Source organism: Callithrix jacchus, chromosome 7, assembly GCF_049354715.1.
Source record: "Callithrix jacchus isolate 240 chromosome 7, calJac240_pri, whole genome shotgun sequence".
Taxonomy (NCBI): Eukaryota; Metazoa; Chordata; class Mammalia; order Primates; family Cebidae; genus Callithrix; species Callithrix jacchus.
The window spans coordinates 88,783,561-88,804,502 of record NC_133508.1 but is presented as its reverse complement, the minus strand read 5'-3'; the positions used below and the strand labels follow the sequence as shown (position 1 = coordinate 88,804,502).

The following is a 20,942-nucleotide window of genomic DNA, read 5'->3' as shown; positions in this document are numbered from 1 at the left end:
CTTAAGAGTTTTGGCTTAATTATGTTGCATTTAGCATGAGTGACTCCATAGTGATTTGATCTGGTCTACTGGGGCCTGGTGCGCAAGCTCGATACAAAACAATGACCTCCCATAAAATTCCCCCCTTTTGGTTAGGCACTCACTTAAGTGAGTGTAATCAAAATGTAGGGCCTTAGTGCCACTCACAGTTATCATGATTTTGGGTTTCCCATCTCAACATGTCTTTCGTAGGTTACAGTTACACATTTCTTTGAATTTTGTCATTCTAGTCGAAGAGATACCATTTGACATTTTATGGACGGTTGCATGCAAACATTTTTAAAACTTTTTTGAGAGAATACAGTGTACCAGGGAGACTATTACTACAACTATAAAGAGGGTAATACCAAGAGTTTGGAATATGCTCCTTAGCCAGGGTCCCCATGAACCAAACCAACTAAAATCAAATAGATCAAAGAATGAGCTAGATAAAGAGTCTACTCATTTTAACCAAGCAGCCTGTTCATTAATCTTCTACAAAGCATTGCCTCATTTATTCCAAACCATGGAAAAAGAGACCTTACAATTGATGCCCATCCAGAAGGGTGATGACCACCTGGCAGTTTTCTCTTCAACCGATGACGTTGGTTAAGAGGAGTAGACTAATTTTCTGTGTCTGATTACAAAGCACCAAAGGTACCATTAAAATTTCTCACCCACATTGGCCCTTTATCTTTCATCTATCGAGATATAAGGTTGTCTGTGAAATCCTCTGCAAATAAAAGTGTACGTCATGAGTGTACACGGGAGACCTCCTTTTCAATTCTATTGTTCATAGAGGCATAAGCAAGGAGAAAGTTGAGAGATGAGAGTCTCTTGGTAGCAGAGAAATCTTGATCTGTGATCTTGGGAAAAAGCTGTCCATGTGAGGTTGCTGTCTGCTTCTGGGGAGAAACTTTCCTGGTTAACTTTACCTTAAGGTCTCTGATGTGTATAGAGTTCCGAGAATCTGGAGGAGCAAGGTTCAAGGTCCTTCAGTTTTGCTGTGGTGTGAATTGCAAAGACCGTCTTTCTCTGATGATGTTCTCCAGATATCCAATCTCCAGGTTCTAGATTGTGAAGGAGTTGATTGTCCTCAGTCAGTGGACCATGGAAAGCTTTCTTTTTTCCTGGTGAAAATACGCTTTGGCATAATGCATTAAATCTTGCAGTATTTACTCGTTCAGAGTTTAGTAGTGGAAGATACATGAGGTTCTATTGTTAGGTGGGTAGGCATTCCAGTGACTGTTTTATAAAGGGTCAACTATGTTTTCACTCTAAGTTGATCTAATTGTCATCAATTTACAGTACCTTTTACCAAGGCAATCTAGTCAATTCAGTTAGCTTTGCCTAATGCTATTTTATTTGTAATCCCTTGCTTAACTATTTTACAACTTGTTCAGTGAAACAAGTACCTCTATTACTGGAGATTGCTTGAGGAATGGTCCATGTGGAAAGCACATTTCCTAACTGTTATAGCATCAGCCCTTTTACATGGGAAAGACTTTTTTTTTTTCTTGAGACAAAGTCTTGCTCTGTTGCCTAGGCTGGAGTGCAGTGGTACCATCTTGGCTCACTGCAACTTCTGCTTCCCGGGTTCAAGCAATTCTTGTGGCTCAGCTGGGACTACAGGCACATACCATGAGGGCTGGCTAATTTTTTTTCTTTGGTATTTTAGTAGAGATGGGGTTTACCATGTTGCCGAGGCTGGTCCTGAACTCCTGAGCTCAGGCAATCCACCTGCGTTGGTCTCCCAAAGTGCTAGAATTACAAGCCGGAGTCACTGTGCCTGGCTATGTGAGAAAGATTCTGTACCACCATAAAACATACATTGAAAATGACAAGTGAAGAAAATACCTCTATAAATGTTTAAGTGGTCCGTCAGGTAGCAGAAATATACCTAAAGTTTTTATTATCTTCCCAGGATTGATATGGGTTTGACAAACCATTGATACGGGTTTGACAAACATTGGTCATAAACCATTTTCGCATTTAGAACATTCACCACACACACGCTCATATTTAATTGGGATTACTTAGTCTCTTCCATGATGAGTCACTGACTGCAGAGCTTTTATAATGGAAGCTTTAAGGACTCAGGAAAGGCCAGGTGGGTGTCCAGGGTCTCCATGAGTCCATGCATAACATTGGACTTAATAGCCTCCTAAATCCCAGTTTTATCTCTCCAATTTAGGTAGATAGCATGTTTATTAGAATGAATTATCATTGGCCAGATGTGGTGGCTCACACCTGTAATCCCAGCACTTTGGGAGGCTGAGGTGGGTGGATCACAAGGTCAGGAGTTCAAGACCAGCCAGGCATGATGGCACGCTCCTGTAATCCTAGCTACTCCGGAGGCTGAGGTGGAGAATTGCTTAAACCCAGGAGGTGATCTCGCCACTGCACTCCAGCCTGGGAGACAGAAGGAGATTCCGTCTCAAAAAAAAAGAAAAAAAAAAAGAATAGTTATCATAGATAATTTGACTTTGGACCATGCAGTTCATTCAAATTGCATATCTAAATAATGTTAGCATTGGCTGATTTAGCATGAAAATCTGTTAAGGTATTTTCTTGGTATTCAGTTAATTTTTGTTCTGCTTGGGTTAGCGGTTTTAGAAATTGGTCAGTCTTTTCATTAGAGTTCTGGGAACCCTTTAGTTCAAATGATAGTATCCTAAAGTTATCAGAAACCTGTATTTAAGAGTGCCTGTCAGGGACCTTTCCATCCTTTTCATGAACCTCCTTGAAGACACAGTACTCTAGGATTTTGCTTGCCTGTGAAGTTTTCAGAAACTGCATCAGAATTAAGCAGTTAATTGTGGAAGCAGCTTAAAATGATCATAGTTAAAAATAGAATTGACAAGGAAATTTGGTTATTTCTGTGGCCTACAATTTAACATAATAACTATAATTGTGACTGATAGCATATGACATAGCATATGCCCAGACATATCAGAATTGTGGGAATCTTATAGAATTTTGGAACATATATTAATAACATATTCACAAAAATATAACTCAAGGTTAAACATTTTTATTTGACAATGTGTCTATGTAATTTAATATATAAAATAATTATGTTTGTCTCTCTTTTGGATGCTGCAGGTGCCCTCTGCAGTGTCCCAGAGTTAGAGGTTAAAAAAAAAAAAGGATCCAAAATAGGATTGCAGGTTGCTGTAAAGTAAGTCATTCATTTAGCCAAAGTGATAATAAAGAGTTCTGAAAGCAAACACCTTTACTCTTTGATAGATAGGAGACTTAGTTTTCCAAACATTCAAAGGGCTGAGAAAGATAGAGTAAGACAGAATCTGTTCTTCTCTCTTTTTTATTTTTTGCAGTTTACTCAAAAAGTGAACAGAAATATTGTAGTGTATTATTATTGCTGCACAAAATTTTTGCTTAAAAGAGAAAATCAAATTTTACTTTTGTATTAGTATGCTATCAATACTAAAGCTAATTTTATTAATCTTTTTTTTTTTTTTTTTTTGAGATGGAGTCTTGCTCTGTTGCCCAGGCTGGAGTGCTGTCATAGTCTCTATTTACTGCCACCTCTGCCTCTTGGGTTCAAGCGATTCTCCTGCCTCAGCCTCCCGAGTATCTGGGATTACAGGCACCTGCCATGCCCAGCTTGTATTTTCAGTAGAGATGGGTTTTACCATGTTGGCCATGCTGGTCTTGAACTCCTGACCTTGTGATCCCCCCGTCTTGGCCTCCCAAAGTGCTGGGATTACAAGTGTGGGCCACTGTGCCTGGCCTATTTTTTTAATCTTAAGACGTTTTTATTATAAATGTAATACAAAAAAAAAGAACAACAACAACAAAAAATCACAATGTAAATTACTAACCGTGGTTATAGTAGGATTGGAGGGCAGTAAATGGATGACTTTGTCTTTTCTCTATATTTTAGAGACAGGATCTCACTCAGTCACCCAGGTTGGAATGCAGTGGTGTAATCATGGTTCACTGCAGCCTTGACCTCCCTGGGCTCAGGTAATCTTCCCACCTCAGCCTCCTAAGTAGCTGGGACCACAGGTGCAAACCATCATGCCTGGCTAATTTTGTATTTCTTGTAGAGATGGGGTTTTGCCCTGTTGCCCAGGCCGGTGTCATCTTTTTATTATGTGCTTGCTGTATTATTTGCATACATGATTACCCTCATTTATACACTTTTGTATCTTACAATTTTTAGTTAATATGATATTTTCTTATGTTTTTAATAATATTCATTACTAATTTTTAAAACATTAATTTTTTCTCTGTAACCTTAAACAGCACTGACATTACCAATTTTTGATGAGTATATAATGTGCCACTCATAAATACTGTTTGTTGACTATTTCCTAGATCAGGGGATGGTAAACTATGGCCCCACATTTGTAAGTAAAGTTTTATTGGAACACAGCCATGCTCCTATTGTTTACATATTGTCTGTGGCTGCTTTTTTGCTCCATACAGCAGTGTTGACAAGTTATGACAGAGACAGTATGGTTTGCAAAGCCTAAATATTTGCTTTCTGGCCATTTATAGAAAAAGTTTGCTGACCCCTGCCCTAAACTTTTTTTTTTTTTTTTTTTAGATGGAGGCTTGCTCTGTTGTGCAGGCTGGAGTGCAGTGGTGCAATCTCCGCTCACTGAAACCTCCGACTCCTGAGTTTAAGCGATTCTCCTGCCTCAGCCTCCTGAGTAGTTGGAATTACTGGCTGGTGCCACCATACATGGCTAATTTTTGTATTTTTAGTAGAGACAGGGTTTCACCATGTTGGTCAGGCTGATCCCAGGTGATCCACCTGCCTCTGCCTCACAAAAGTGCTGGGATTACAGGCATGAGTCACCACGCCTGCCCAGCCCTAAACTTTTAAGTGGTTTATAATTTGGGCTGTTAAAGGCAACACTCACTTTGGTAGGCTGAGGCAGGCGGATCACCTAAGGTCAGGAGTTTGAGACCAGCCTGACCAACATGGCGAAACCCCATCTCTACTAAAAAATATAAAAATAAGCTTAGTGTAGTGGTGTGCGCCTGTAATCCCAGCTACTCGGGAGGCTGAGGCAGGAGAATTGCTTGAACTCAGGAGGTGGAAATTTCAGTGAGCCAAGATTGCACCATTGCATTCCAGCCTGGGCGACAGAATGAGACTCTGTCTCCCCCCAAAAAAACTTAATACCACTTGGGCAACCTGGTGCAGTGGCTCACACCTGTAATCCCAGCACTTTGGAAGGCCGAGGTGGGCAGATCACCTGAGGTCAGGAGTTTGAGACCATCCTGGCCAACGTGGTGAAACCCTGTCTCTGCTAAAAATACAAAAATTAGGTGGTCGTGGTGATGCCTGCCTATAAACCCAGCTACTTGGGAGTCTGAGGAAGGAGAATCACTTGAACCCGGGAGGCAAAGGTTGCAATGAGCCAAGTTGATGCCACTGTACTCCAGCTTAGGTGACAGAGTGAGACTCAGTCTCCAAAAAAAAAAAAAGTAATACCAGTTGGAACATCTTTGTGCATATAGTTTTTCATACTCTGGGCAACTTAATTGGGAAATATTAACAAAAGTAGAATAATTAAGTCTAATTAATAAAGATGTTTTTAAGGCTGATACTGTCTCCCACTACCTACCTCTCGTAATATTCTAGCTGCTATATCACAAAGGTGGTGGTGGTAAGAAGGGAAAGGAAGGTTCATTACTCTTGTAGGTAGCCCTTCTCTGTTCCTTATAATTCTAGACCTGTAAATTTATACTCTGGATGAACATATTTTTGGTTTTGATTTAAAGTCACCCCAGAGAAAAATAGTAATTGCAACAGGAAGACCAATTGGAAGAAAGCTTTTACTTTCTACTGGGGATGAAAAAGTAGACAAAAGTAAACTCTGCAGGTAACCATGGTATATATGAAACGCCATTTCAAGCTAGCTGTAGTGGCCAGAAGGCACTGGGAGAGTTGAGTAAGAGAAAGTGGGGGGGGGGGGCGCTTGTACAGTAGCAATGAACAAAGAGGCAGATATGAATGTGAATGACAGACATAAGTCTGTATACAACTGTAGTTAAACTGTCTCCAGATAAAAAAGTTCTAGAGCAACTATCCTATATTTTTGAGGAAAAAGCAATTGTATCTGGGGAAGTTTTATACTTCAGAAAGAGAAGCTTATAGAATGTGTAAATCAGCCCTACCTAAATCAACTGACTAGTCAATCCAAGTCATCTCTGACTATCTGAGGTGAAAGATGAAGCACACTGATGGGTCTCAAATCCAATCTTCTATGAATAAAATAAGCATTGGAGAAGCATGGATGTCATCTTCTAAGGCAAGCGTTTGAGAATCTGGCAGCATAAATCCATCTATTAGTTTATAATAGAATCAGACACCACTATGGCCAAAGTAAAAGACAATTTTCAAGATGCCTTCAAGATCTCCCTTGTCCTGTTGTGGCTGAGGGAAGCAGTTATGAGAACAGGCACCATAGTCGTAACCCCTCTCCTTCTGTCTCAATACAGACAAAGCAAATGAACTGGGGTTCTGGTAATCTCACACAGTTTACTTCATGCCAGTTTTTACACTCCATGAGATCCAGGTAAACTGAGAATGTGATGTAAACTTGGGTCTCCTACATCTAACTACATCATTTCTAAATACTTAGAAATATTTAAGTTTTAAATACTTAGAAGTATTTTAAGTTACTGTAAAGACTTTTGAAACTATGACACAGGTATCCTCCCCCTAATGTTTTTCCTAGTCATCCTGAGTCTCAAGTAGCCACATGGCACCCAGGATGGGTATGAGGGGCAGGGCCTGAGTCCTGAATTTACATACCAGCTGTAGACCTCATGACAGAAGATAGAAATGGGAAGACAATGCCTGGAGGATGGAACCCTCTCAGAATAGCCAGGAGACAAAGCTAGGCCAGGGGAAAAGGGGATGTATTGGGCTTGATTCTGCCTTGCAGCTGGTAGCCTAGGCATGGAAAATGTAATGTGTCCTCATGCCTCACTGTAGGCATACATCCAGACCCCTGACTCCAGAAGCTCAAAACCAAAAACAAACAGTCAAATCAACAAGTATCGAATTATATTTAACTGATAATTTTGAAGCCACTTCTGTTTTATTAACAATTTAAAACTACCTTTATTTACCAAATATTTCATACATGTAACACATATAGACACAGAGACACCAAGACAGGAGCAGATAATATAACTTTCATAAAGGATTTTTATTTGCTGGCTTTTAAATAGTTTTTCTTTTCCCCATTCAGACTATCATTCTTCCATTACCTGTTTCATTGCCCTAAGCAGTTGTTAATTGGGCAACTTGCATTTCCAATGAGACAACTCTTAGGTGAAATAAGGTAGAATATTTATATATCAAAAGCACAACCTAAGACTTAGGCCTAAATGTTGTACCATCATTTGCTTAAACCAAGGAAAAAATGGTGTAAGTAAAATTTCAGTTAGGATGTCTAGAAAAGCACCTTAAACAAAGGTTTGACTTGTTACAGAAATTTAAAACTATGGTAAAAGTTTCTCATCTACACAGGCAGACACAGGAAAATGGGGATTTCCTTTATAGATGTAAATTTCTTTTACAGAAGAGTTTCAGGATAGCCAGTTAAATGCCAGAAAGGTGTATTTTATTTAACTTAGGTTAAAGGTTTATTTAACTTAGCTAGTGTTTCTTAGCTAAAATTACTGAGTTCCTGGTAGATGGAGCCCATTAAGGAATAGGGCAAAGAAAGCATTCTTATGCTTGGACTAAGACTGGATAGATTAAACAAGAAGCGAGTCCGCATTACCCACTGGTCTGCATTTCATAAACATTTTATCTAGGATATCTTTATTTTTACGCTTGAGGCAGGATAGTATCTAAGGCAAAAGGTTAGCAGATTTAATTTTTCTTGTCAATTAGACACCTAAGCTTTTTATTTGGCTTCTTTTTTTTAAAGACAGGGTCTCCTTCCGTGTCTCCCAGGCTGGAGTACATTGGTACAATCAGACAGCTGATTTACAGCCTTTACCTCCTGGGCTCAAGTGATTTTCAGTCTCCCAAGTAGCTGGAACTACCTCAGCCTCCCAAGTAGCTGGAACGACAGGTGTGTACCACCACATCCAGCTGATTTTTAATTTTTTGTAGAGAGGAGAGCTCACTGTGTTGCATAGGTTTGTCTGAAACTGCTGTACTCAAGCAATCTTCCTTTGATCTCCCAAAGTGCTGAGATTACAGCATGAGCCACCACACCTGCCTTATTTGCCTTTTATGAAAGTCTTTTAATAAAGCAATAAAAATATTGAAATGTTTTTAGAAGCTTCTGCACATTGATAGGCATCCTTGGAGACTAATTTAGGAGCCCTCATTTTCAAGAGCTATGTTCATTAGGGACAGTCCATTGTAATTTTAAGTTACTAAGATTTTGCCATTTCTGTAAGTGGTTACTGTTTCTGAGGCCTAATATTTACACATTCTACCTTCTAGCTGGAAGGTAGAATACTGTGTTCTTCAGATAATAAGGATCCGGTATTTCCCCTGAATCTTAGATTTGGCTCTCAGATTCCCTTGTTCAGTTTAGCTAATGATTTTTCCCTACCTAAGGTACAAGAAAAAGAACATAGAACACAGGAATCTCTACAAATTTCTGAAGTTTGCACCTCCTGTAGTATTATCATTTACTGCTAGTTTCTGTCTGACCCATTTAGACATCTGGGGCCTCCAACTGGATCCAATGCAGCTAATTATCAGATGCAATCCAATCATGGACCCAGTCCAGTTTCTGTTGTGACTTCCAAACCCAGTTTGGATCAGAAGTTTGCTCAAACTCATAGTTCCAAACACAAATCTGTCAAGCTTCAGAATCTCAGAGAGAACTTACCCAAGATATCAGTTGCTTCCAGAAAGCACTGGACAAAATGAGTCTAAAAAGTACCTTGCTTGGTCACTCTCTGCTCCTGGGGATGCCATCTATTGAAAATCTTAGACATATTAAATTTAATAGAGTTTAACTGAGCAAAAAATTATTCACAAATTGGGTAGCCCTGGAACCAGAATAGGTTCAGAGAGGCTCTGGTGCAGCCCAATGATGGAAGATTTATGGACACAAAAAGGAAAGTGATGTACAGAAAACAGAGGTGAGGTACAGAAACAGCCAAATTTATTACAGTTTAGCGTTTGTTGTATTTGAACATAGTTTGAAGAGGTGGCTGCCTTTGATTGGCTGAAACTTGGTAATCGGCACAAAAGTAGGTTATGGTCTGTTTATACATCTAGTTAAGTTTCAGTTCACTGTACAGAGAAACCTTTAGGCTAAACTTAAAATATATAGGGAAGTGGCTTTAGGCTAAACTTAATTTAACAGATGTTATATACATATATCTGTTTTTATCCATGGTTCTTGGCTTGTAACTCCCATAGCCCTTGTTCAAGTCTTTTTGTTATAATGTTGGGTGTGTCGGGCTTACGAGCAGGCATTAGGAAACAGAATCTCTTCTGACCTTCTCCTCCTGCCCTTATGTCATCTGCCCCAAGATAAGACCCTATAATCTTCCCTGCCTTTCTGATTAAGAGTTATGAGACCCTCCTCAGAGGGTGTCCCACCCTATCTCTGGGGGAAGGAATGCTGATATTTTGAAACTTCTATAAAAACCCAGGAGGACTAGGTTCCAGGTGCTTCTGGATAGCTCAACTTCCTCAGTACAGGAAGGGCATAGAAGCCCGTTGCCCCTTCTCCCCTACCTCACCCTGTGCATCTCTTCATCTGTAATATCCTTTACACTAAACCAGTAAATGTAAGTAAGTGTTTCCCAAAGTTCTGTGAGCTCTGCAGCAAATTAAACCCAAAGAGGGAGTCGTGGGAACCTCAACTTGAAAGCCGGTAAGTCAAGAAGTTCCAGAGGTCTGGACTTGAAACTGGTATGTTTGTTTGCAGGGCAGTCTTAGGAACTGAGCCCTCATCTTGGGGATCTGACACTGTTTCCAGGTAGTATTGGAACTGATTTGGAGGATACCCAGTTGGTGTCCATTGAAGAATTAATTGCACACATTTGGTCACAGAAGACTTTCGTTGATGACCATTGTAGTAGTATGAGAGAAAAATAAAAACGGTTTGAGAGTTTTTCCAAAACAAATACCTAGAAATGAAATTATTGGATTAAAAGTATTCAGAGTTTACATTAAAAATGAAAATGGTGGCTGAGCATGGTGGCTCACGCCTGTAATCCCAGCACTTTGGGAGGCCGAGGTGGGATCACTTGAGGTCAGGAGTTGGAGACTAGACTGACGAGCATGGAGAAACCTCGTCTCTACAAGAAACACAAAATTAGCTGGGCATGGTGGCACATACCTGTAATCCAATCCCAGCTACTCGGGAGGCTGAGGCAGGAGAATCGCTTGAACCCCAGAGGTGGAGGTTGTGGTGAGACAAGATCGTGCCATTGCACTCAAGCCTGGGCAACAAGAGTGAGACTCCATCTCAAAAAAAAAAAAAAAAAAGGCTATATTTCCCTACAAAAATGTGATACCATTTGGGATTCATCAGCAATGTGTGAGAATAATCTGTCCACTTATCAGCACTGGATAGCAGTGGTTTTAATTTTTTTGTTAATTTGTTGGATGAAAAATAGTTTATTATTTTAATTTGATTATCTTAGATTTCTAGTGAGATTGCTCATCATTTTATTTGACATCTTATATTCTTGTAATGTTTGTAGTATATATAATTATTTATTTATTTATTTTTGAGACAGAATCTCCACCTGTTGCTCAGGGTGGAGTGCCATGGAGCAATCTTGGCTCACTGCAACCTCTGCTTCCCTGGCTCAAGCCATCCTCCAACCTCAGACACCTGAGTAGCTGGAATTACAGGTGTATGCCACCACACCCAGCTAATTTTTTTTGTATTTTTTTGTAGAGATGGGGTTTTGCCATGTCGGCCAGGCTGTGTAGTATATATTTTTAAACTTAATTTTTATTAGAGTTTTTTTCTCTTAATGATTTGAAGGAACTCTTACATGTGGTTTTTTTTTTTGTCCCAGTAATACAATTTGCAATTTAGTTTTGTTTATGATATTTTGTTTTATAAAAGCTTAAAATTAGTACACAGTGAAATCTTTTTTTTTTCTTTATAGGGTCTGGATTTTTTTTTTTCTATTTTATTTTTTTAAAGATAGGGTTTCACCCTGATGGCCAGGCTGGTCTTGAACTTCTGACCTCAGGTGATCCACTCACCTTGGCCTCCCAAAGTGCTAGGATTACAGGCGTGAGCCACCGTGCCCGGCGGGTCTGGATTTTTTTTATCTTGTTTGGCACAAATTTTCTTCACCCAAATATTATACCAGTGTTTTTTTCTTAAATTAAAAACATTCTTTCCTTTTAGCTCTGTTATAGAACTGAACTTGGGTCTGCTCGCCTGGCACAATAAGGATATAACCACACCGAGGTTTTGCAGCAGTAGAAAGAAAGGCATTTATTTGCAGGACGCTACACGAGGAGGACCAGGTAGCTAAAGCTTAAATCCTGACCTCCCCGATGGTTTACAGGTAAGGATTTTTAAAGGCAGGGCTAAATTTCAGGATATCAGAAGTTACAGGCTGTTAAAACATGAGCTCTGAATGAAGAGACCCCCCAAACAGGCTTTGTGTGAGCAACAAGTCTGTTTATTTATTTGGGTGCCAATGGGCTGAGGCCGAAAATGAAGTCAGCAAGGGCAGTGGGATAGGAGTTGGTTTTATAAGTTGTGGGGAAGGCCGTGGAAAGTTACGAGTTACAGTTTAGGGTGGTTTTTTGCAAGCTGGGAGGGGGTCCTAGGGTGTGGAGTCATGAGGTTGGCCAAGCTGGGAGGGGGTTGCAGGATGTCGTTTACAAAGTCCAATGGCCTTGTCAACTGAGACCTGAATAAGAAACAAAAGAGAATGTCTGAAAGTTAAGTAGGTGCAGGGGTTGATCATTTTTTCCTCTTTTCATTACCTTCCAGCTACTTTAGGTTTTCTAATTCTGGAAGGCCCTCCAGAGGTGTACGTGTGGTTCACGGGGGTCGCCATGCCATCCACGGCATGGTCAGACCTTACACAGGCAAAATCGTAAACCACACATGGAGGGTTACACATTGATTTTGGCCTAAAAGGGTGGGATATCTTAGAAGTGGTGTATAGGTCATAGGGATAGAAGATTGTGATTTGCAGTTGGTTCAGGATGCAAAGCTTTGTCTAAAAATTTGAGATTAGCAGAAAAGAATGTTAGCTCTGGCTCATGGGTATAACCTTCTCAAGGCCCCTCTGAAAGAAATTTAGAACAAAGAAGGTTAGTCAGAGTTCAGTCCCCAATTCTTCTATATCTGAGGTTTCTGTGCTGGCAGATCCTTTTGGTGGGGGCTCAGGTTTCTGAAAAACAACTGGAGACATGTTAAGATGTTATTTTTAGTTTCTATAGGGAAGCAAACATTCTTGTGACTAACCCTTGGCTATTTTTGTTGTTATTAGAAATGGGGTCTTGCTCTGTTGCCCAGAATGGTCTTGACCCCCCCATCCTCAAGTGATCCTCCCTCCTTGGCCTCTCAAAGAGTTGGGATTACAGGTGTCAGCCACCATGCTGGGCCAGCTTGGCTATTGTTACTATTACCTGCTTGTTTATCCAGTTGCACATTTATTTTTCAGGGTTAGCTAGATGCCTGAAGTTCCCCTTGAAATAACTCAAGATTTTTCTTTATTTCTATGCTTGAGGTCGCTGGTTCATATCGATTCTCCGTTTTTTGTCACTCCTCAATCCTGTGGGGTACTGGGGTGCTGACTGCTCTACTTCCTGTTGAATTGGGACAAAGATTGGGGTCTAGGATATGAGGACAGTTAAGTTTCTAGCACAGAATTCAAGGTATCCATGAGTCCCAGGCATGGCACCATGGTGCTGAGCTGTCATTATTTGTATTAGTCACTGCTTTATTACATTTTAACACACATTTGGTTATGATATAAAGCATAAGAAAAATTAGCAAGATTGATATGCGTAACTTTAGCAACCCAGAACACATGAATTGTATTCCATGAGGAATCCAAGAAAATAAGGAAGAAAATCAGTCCTTAGGGAAAGTCAGGGATACCTGTTGTAATTAAGTGACTTGTTTTCTAATTTATCTTAGATGAGTTTCTACCTTAGCAGATTCATTTATATAAGTACAGCATGTGGTATTTGCAACCATACACACACCTCCTTACTTGGCTAAGATGTAATCTGGCACTATCCTATTATCTAAGACACCTGAGCCAGTGAATGAATTCTTTTCTGCTAGGCAGCTATTGCTGCTGAAGTTTCCTTAGCAAGAATTCTTAAAGGGAGAGATTTCTAATCATGTGCTCATAGGATGCCACTCCTCACCAAGACAACAGTCCATCCAAAGAAATAGCTCCATTTTTTTAGTACCTGGGCAAGAATATATTTGTATTGGACTTATTTCCTTTTTTTTGAGACTGAGTTTCGCTCTTGTTGCCCAGGCTGGAGTGCAATGGTGTGATCTTGGCTCACTGCAACCTCTGCCTCCCAGGTTCAAGCGATTCTCCTGCCTCAGCCTCCCAAGTAGCTGGTATTACCTGCATGCACCACCATTGCCTACGTTTTTTGTATTTTTTTAGTAGAGGTAGGGTTTCTCCATGTTGGTCAGGCTGGTCTCCAACTCCCAACCTTAGGTGATTTGCCCGCCTCAGCCTCCCAAAGTGCTGGGATTACAGGTGTGAGCAACCACACCTGGCCTTGTTTACTTGAGTTAATTTACTCGGAACTAAGATCTGAGACTTCTGACACGTTTAAAGAGCAGGCTTCTAAGGAGGGAGTAGGGCCCTTGCTCCTTTCAAGAGGCAAAATTAAGCCTTTTTGTCTTTTTTGAGACAGAGTCTCGCTATGTTGCCAGGCACCAGGCAGTGATGTGATCTCGGCTCACTGCATCTTGCCTCCTGGGTTCAAGCAATTCTGCCTCCTCCTCCCAAGTAGCTGGGACCATGCCCAGCTAATTTTTGTATTTTAATAGAGACGAGGTTTCACCATGTTGGCCAGGATGGTCTCGATTTTTTGACCTTTTGATCCGCCTGCCTTGGCCTCCCAAAATGCTGGGATTATTCCGTGCCCAGCTGTAAGCCTTTTAAATAGAGGCAGGGTCTCATTATTTCTGGCAAATTTGTTTGAGATAGCTTCAAGTGAAGGAACTTCAAAAATAAGGAATTCTTTTATATAATATTCTGGAAGGGGCCCTCAGAATATGACAATTGAAGGAACTGGAGTATTATTGTTCTATTAACTGGGTCAGATTATGCATCTATAGGTTACCTGTCTTTGTCATTCTGAGAGATTCTAATTATAAAATTGCTCTTTTAATTTGGGAGGATGAAAATCCACAAGGAATCATAATAAAAAGGCAATTAATTATGTTTATAGTTCAGTGTGATCACCTGAAGTAATTAAGACCCCAGGTCAGCACACAGAATTTGCTTAGCCAGTAGTGGACAGAGAAAATAAGAAAAGTGGCCAGGTGTAGTGCGTCATCCCTGTAACCCCAGCATTTTAGGAGGCAGGGGTGGGTGGATCACCTGAAGTCAGGAGTTTGAGACCAGCCTGGCCAATGTAACATGGTGAAACCCCATCTCTACTAAAAATACAAAAATTAGCCCAGTCTGGTGGTGCTGCATGCCTGTAATCCCAGCTACTAGGGAGGCTGAAGCAGGAGAATCGCTTTAACTTGGGAGGAGGAGGTGGTAGTGATCCAAGTTCACGCCACTATACTCCAGGCTGGGCTGCAGAGTGAGACTCCATCTAAAAAAAAAAGCGATGACAAATAATAGTGTAAGTATTTTAGTATTTCTGATTACTTATCTTTAGCAGTATGTCTTCTGAATAGCAACTTGAGATCTGTCATTCTTAGGAGTTTGCCACCTTTCCAGGTTTGGATGGTTAGGACTGTAATGTTCTTTATGGTGCAGTTCCTTTTTTTGTTGTGTTCTCAGAGCTAGGGTCAGAAGACTCATGGGGAACCCGCTTAACCTGGGAATGGTGGATCTATGGTTTGGCTCTTGCCAATTTTAGGAATGAGTCATCAGTAGTACCTCATATGGTTCCATCCAGGGTGAAGTTTATCTTAAACCAGTTTTCTTAGAGTCTGGAGAGCAGTCACTTGAGGTGTCCCGATATTAGACTCAAAGCATCGGAAAAAGCCAGTGGCAATCTGATGTTTCCTTCTGTAAGCCAATTTACAGGGACTCAGGAAAGAGGTAGTAGCAATTTTAATGAGTTCAAGTGAGAAAAATAGAAGAAACGTTAGTTTGAAGACTTGTAGCCAGGAAGGAATTCAGGATTTAGTTCAAATAAAAGCTCATGAGCAATGGACAAGGCTAGCATCTAATAACTGGTATACTCTAGTTTCCTTCTGAAACATAATTTTTCTTTATCCAGTCTCCCATTTCAACCAAAGACAACTTATAATAGGACCAGTTTATCTGTTAAACAAGTCTGAGTCTTATTATACTTCGCCTAATTATTTGCATAAAGCACAGCAAGAATAGTTACTTGCTATAAAGGCTCCTTTTAAATTGGCCTGGCTGGAATGTTTTTTATAAGAAATCTCAGATTAGACTTTTAAAAGCCTCGTGAACCAAACCAATTTGTCTGTGCCTGTAGATATCTTTATGAATTGGGTGAATTCTCTTTATGATGCCCCAAATGTCTTGAGGTTCCTGGGTCTGTCAGAAAGTTACATACTTAGGCACATGCTAGTCACAGCACTGTGGGAGGCTGAGGTGGGAGAATCGCTTGAGCCCAGGAGTTGAACAGCTGGGAAATGTAGTGAGACCCTTTCTCTAAAAAATTTTTTTTAATTAGCTGAGCAGGGTGGCACATGACCACAGGCTACTTGGGAGGCTAAGATGGGAGGATTGCTTGAGCCCAGGAGATTAAGGATGCAGTGAGCTGAATTGTACCACTGCACTCCAGCCTAGGCAGCAGAGTGAGACCTTGTCTCAAAAAAAAAAAGTAAAAAGAAATGAAAAAGTGCTTCTTACTTAGAGCAAGGTCAGGAACATAGGGGCTTGTTATTGGCTCTATAAAGTCAACCTCAGTTCCTCTATGCAGTCTAGTTATGTCTTAAAATATGCCATTTCAGTCAAACCCCTGGTAAAATAACCAGTGTCTCTAATTGTGTCTTCTTATAAGAGAAAATCGATTCTTACTGAATTTATGCAAATAAGTATATTGCTATATATTAAGACTACTCAAACATAGTTTCCAAATATTGGAGTATTAACAACAACAACAAAAAAGACTGAGACAAGAGTTTCAATTGATAAAGGTTTATTTAGCCAAAATTTGAGGATGCACCCTGGCAGAACACAAGTCACAGCAGCATGTATGACCTGTGCTTTTCCAAAGAGGGTTTTGGGAACTCAATATTTAAAGGGGAAAGAGTAAGCAAAAAGGGAAAATAAGGAAGGGAGGCTAGACAGTAAGGCAAGTGGCACATGGTTACAATCTTGTGAGGCTCTAATTAGTGCTCAGTAAATCTATATTTTATGTAAAATAAACATGAAAAGAGAAGGGAATAGAGGAAAAAATCAGTTATGAAGTTGTCTCAGGGTAGGCAGTTGGATGATTTCTAGTCTTGTTCTGTACCTGTGAAGATACAGCTAGATGTAAGAAATGTCAATTGATAATTGACATTGTCAGTATGAGGTTTAATAGAACTCTGTTTTAGGTCTAGTTTATAGGGGGATATGTATTTGAAAGATTTAGGGGCTCACAAGGAATTTCTTTGGTAAGTCATTCATTAGCCAAACTGATAATTCAAAGATTTCAAAAAGTAAAACCCTTTATTGTTTGATAGAGAAGAAGCTCACTTTTCCAAACAATCGTAAGACCTGATAAAGACAGCATAAGGCCAACTGAATCTGTTTTTCTCTCTCCCCTTTTAATTTTTTTGGAGTTTACTAAAAAGGTAAACAAATCTTTTATTACCTCCTACTAATATTATAGGAAAATCTCATTCAAAAAAGAAAACTAAATTTTATCATTGCGTTAGTGTATTATTAATGCAAAGGCTAATTTTAATAAAACCTTATGAAGAATTCCAATTTCAGTTTTGATCGTAAAAGATAAGTCTTTTATTTATAAACTGTATATAATTTTTATTAAAGAGCAGATCAGTGCTCCAAGAAAACTGTTACTTTGACACAGTAGCCCAGACTCTGGCCTTGCATTCATGTACTTTTGATATTAATGGCTATTTTTTTTGTATTTTTTGTAGAAACGAGGTTTTGCTACCTTGCCCAGGCTGGTCTCGAACTTCTGAGCTCTAAATTATGATTATTTTATTTGAAAAACAGATAAATCCCAGTTTTCGGTCTTAGGCTAGAGGTTCCCTTCCTTGTCTTTCTTTGAATATTATTCTTAGTTTTTGCTTTTTATCATCATCAAGGATCTGCTTAAGTGTACCTTGTCTTAGACGACTTCCCTGACTGCTTTCTTCTATCTTACATTCCGTATTTATCTGTCATTCTGTATTATACTGGTTTATCTCATTATTAGATAGTGAATGCCTGATGATGAGGAATTTGGTTTTTACTCTTTTTATCCTTAATGCAGCATGGTATCTGATATATAAAGGGTGCTAAATAAATGCCTATTGAAATAAATGAAAAAATTAGTATAAATGGGGCTGGATGTGGTGGCTCATGCCTGTAGTCCCAGCACTTTGCGGGGCTGAGGTGGGTGGATTGCTTGAGCCCAGGAGTTCAAGACCAGCTTGGGTAACTTGGCAAACCCTGTCTCTTAAAAAGATACAAAAATTAGCCTGGGATGGTGGCATGTGCCTCTGGTCCCAGCTACTCCAGAGACTGAGGTGGGAGGATTGCCTGAGCCCAGGAGGTTGAGGCTGCAATGAGCTGAGATGATGCCACTGCACTCTAGCCTACACAACAGTGAGAACTTGTCTCAAAAAAAAAAAAAAAAAAAAAGGAAAAAATTAGTGTAAATGGGAGCAGTCTGTAATAGACACCTAGTCATCAAACTGGCACAGTGGTTTTGCAGATAAGAATCAGGAGCCTGGGCTGGGCAAGGTGACTTAGGCCTGTATTTCCAGCACTTTGGGAGGCCGAGGTGGGTGGATCATTTGAGGTCAGAAGTTTGAGACCAGCCTGGACAATATGGTCAAACCCCGTCTCTACTAAAAATACAAAAATTAGCTGGATATGGTGGTGGGCACCTGTAGTCCAAGCTACTCGGGAGGCTGAGGCAGGAGAATCACTTGAACCTGAGAGGTAGAGGTTTCAGTGAGCTGAGACTGCACCCCTGCACTCCACTCTGGGCAACAGAGAGGGACTTCGTATCAAAAAAAAGACACACACAAAATAAACAAACAAAGAATGAGGAGGCTGACATCGTGGCACATGCCTGTAATGCCAGCCACTTAGGAGGCTGAGGTGGATTGCTTGAGCCCAAGAGTTTGAGACTAGCCTGGGAAGTATAGCTAACTCCATCTCAATATTCCTGTGGGGCTACCAGTCTGGGGGCGGGATTTCATTTTCATAGAGATGTAACCATTTTTCAGTTTAGCAGCTTTGAAGATGGATATGTCAAATATTTTATAGAAAAGGAAATCAACAGTTTAATTTTATGTGATTTTGCTTTAATATTAATGCTTAGGCTGACATGACTGTTCTGTCTATTGAGGGATGCATTTCTCTTAGGCTAAGTCTTCTGGTATGATAGAATATTTACTTACAAACTGAGAAATAGGGGAGACCTAGTGGTGGGTTGTATAATGTCTTTACTAAAATATGGTTTTTTAATAGGTAAATATATTTATATAGTTCAAAATTTAAAAATACAAACGGTATATTATGAAGTATTCTTACCTTCATTTCCCTCCAGCTGTTCAAAAACTGATTAACTTTTGGGATTCCTTCTCCAGAGCAACCAATTTTATTAGTTTACAGATAGTGTTTTTGTGTGTGTGTGTGTGTGTGTGTGTGTGTGTGTACTTGGATTTTTTTTTTTTTTTTATTCTAAGCTGATTACTTGTATGGGTGTAAAGAACAGCTGAATAGGCCAGGTATAGTGGCTCACACCTATAATCCCAGCACTCTGGGAGGCCTAGGAGGGCAGATAACCTGAGATCGGGGGTTCCGAGACCAGATTGATCAACATGAGGAAGCCCCATCTCTACTAAAAATCCAAAATTAGCCGAGAATGGTGGCACATGTATGTAATACCAGCTACTTGGGATGCTGAGGCAGGAGAATTGCTTGAACCTGGGAGGTGGAGGTTGCCGTGAGCCAAGATCGTGCCATTGCACTCCAGCCTAGGCAACAAGAGTGAAACTCTGAAAACACACACACACACACACACACACAACCTGAATCAAAATGTGTGATGATTATTTTTTTTTTTTTCCAGATACATCAAATTACAGAATGGCTTGCAGGCACTTTTGATTTCAGACCTAAGTAATATAGAGGGTAAAACAGGAAATACAACTGATGATGATGATGAAGAAGAAGAGGAGGTGGAGGAAGAAGAAGATGATGACGAAGATTCTGGAGCTGAAACACAAGATGATGAAGAGGGTTTTGATGATGAAGATGAGTTTGATGATGAACATGATGATGATATTGATACTGAGAATAATGAATTGGAAGAATTAGAAGAGAGGGCAGAAGCTAGAAAAAAAACTACTGAAAAACAGGTGTGAGTCATGTCTGTTTTCTTCTAATTTGGGAATTCTTTGGGACAACTTCTAAACTCGAGCTTTATTTCTTAATGGCAAAAAGGAAGTATATATTTATCTTTCGGTCTTCAGTAAAAGTCTATTCTGTATCATGATTACATTTTGAAAACATTTTGCTCTGATTATAAAAGTAATAAATGCTCATTATAGAAACTAATGGAACATAAAGAAAACAAAATTATAAAAATCTCCCATAGCCATATGTCTCAGAGGTAATCAGCACTCAGAGGTATTTGAATTTATGTGTAGTTGTATACATTTTATGTTTTAAAAACAAATACTGGTTGATGAGGATCTGCAAAATTCTTAGCCTGGATTAGAGAAATAGGAGTATGTTATCCTTGGTAAGACTGGAAAAAGAAGAAAATAATGGGGCTAGTGTGAAATCTTTACATGGGCCTAGAGCTCTGACAGTTATTGTATGGGTAGTTTCTATATAGATAATTGGGTTTGGTTTAGCTCTTTTTATGAGAAAGCAAAGGTCTGGTTAAATGAGTACTTTGGAAGAGTTGAAATAGAAACAGGGCAGTTGAGCTTATTTGATATATAACAAGTCAGTGAGTAGATAAACAGGGCTTGATAGGGAGAATTTCTTAATATCTTTTGAAGAATACCTCCAATTTTGTAGTAAGGAATACCCAGAGGATAATTTTTAGAATGCTTATGGTGGAATTGACCTGCAAAAGTTGGTAAAAGCTAGTTTCTTGAATATTGATAATATATTCAGGATGATACAGTTTACATACAAAGAGGCCAAGATGGGCAGATCATTTGAGTCCTGGAGTTCTGAGACAACATGGTGAAACCCTGTCTCTGTAAAACATTAAAAAAAAAAATTAGTTGGGTGTGGTGGCACATGCCTGTGTTCCCAACTACTTGAGAGGCTGAGATGGGAGGATCACCTGAGCCTGGGGAGGTCAAGGTTGCAGTGAGCTGTGATTGTACTACTGCATTCCACCCCAGCTGACAGAGTGAGATTTTGTCTTAAAAGAGAAAAAAAAGTGGTCACCCTTAAAGATGTGAAGATTTGAGATGTAAGTAGTAGGTATGATTTAATAGTCATTCTTAAAAAAAAAAAAAAGTCATTCTTCTTGGAAAAAATTATTTTTTTCAAAAGAAAGATTGTACCAGTTATTTTCCTCAGTTGTTGGATTGAGTCATATTTTTAAGAAGCTTTTTGCTGTTTAGTAAGATTATTAG

The 20,942-nt window shown here is 39.6% G+C and overlaps 1 protein-coding gene across 6 annotated transcripts in view; it reads left to right on the top strand.

Annotated features, from left to right (window-relative positions):
- Positions 1-20,942, top strand: part of NRDC (nardilysin convertase) — a 93,592-nt gene that overhangs the window by 21,736 nt on the left and 50,914 nt on the right. For 4 of the 6 annotated variants that reach the window (XM_078331721.1, XM_035251447.3, XM_078331720.1 and 1 more), the window contains exon 2: positions 19,412-19,700. In XM_078331721.1, coding sequence (XP_078187847.1) covers positions 19,412-19,700 — 289 coding nt within the window. Of the gene's footprint in view, positions 1-11,366; positions 11,530-19,411; positions 19,701-20,942 lie in introns of those variants that run through there. The other 2 variants (XM_035251449.2, XM_035251448.2) reach the window with 1 other exon arrangement.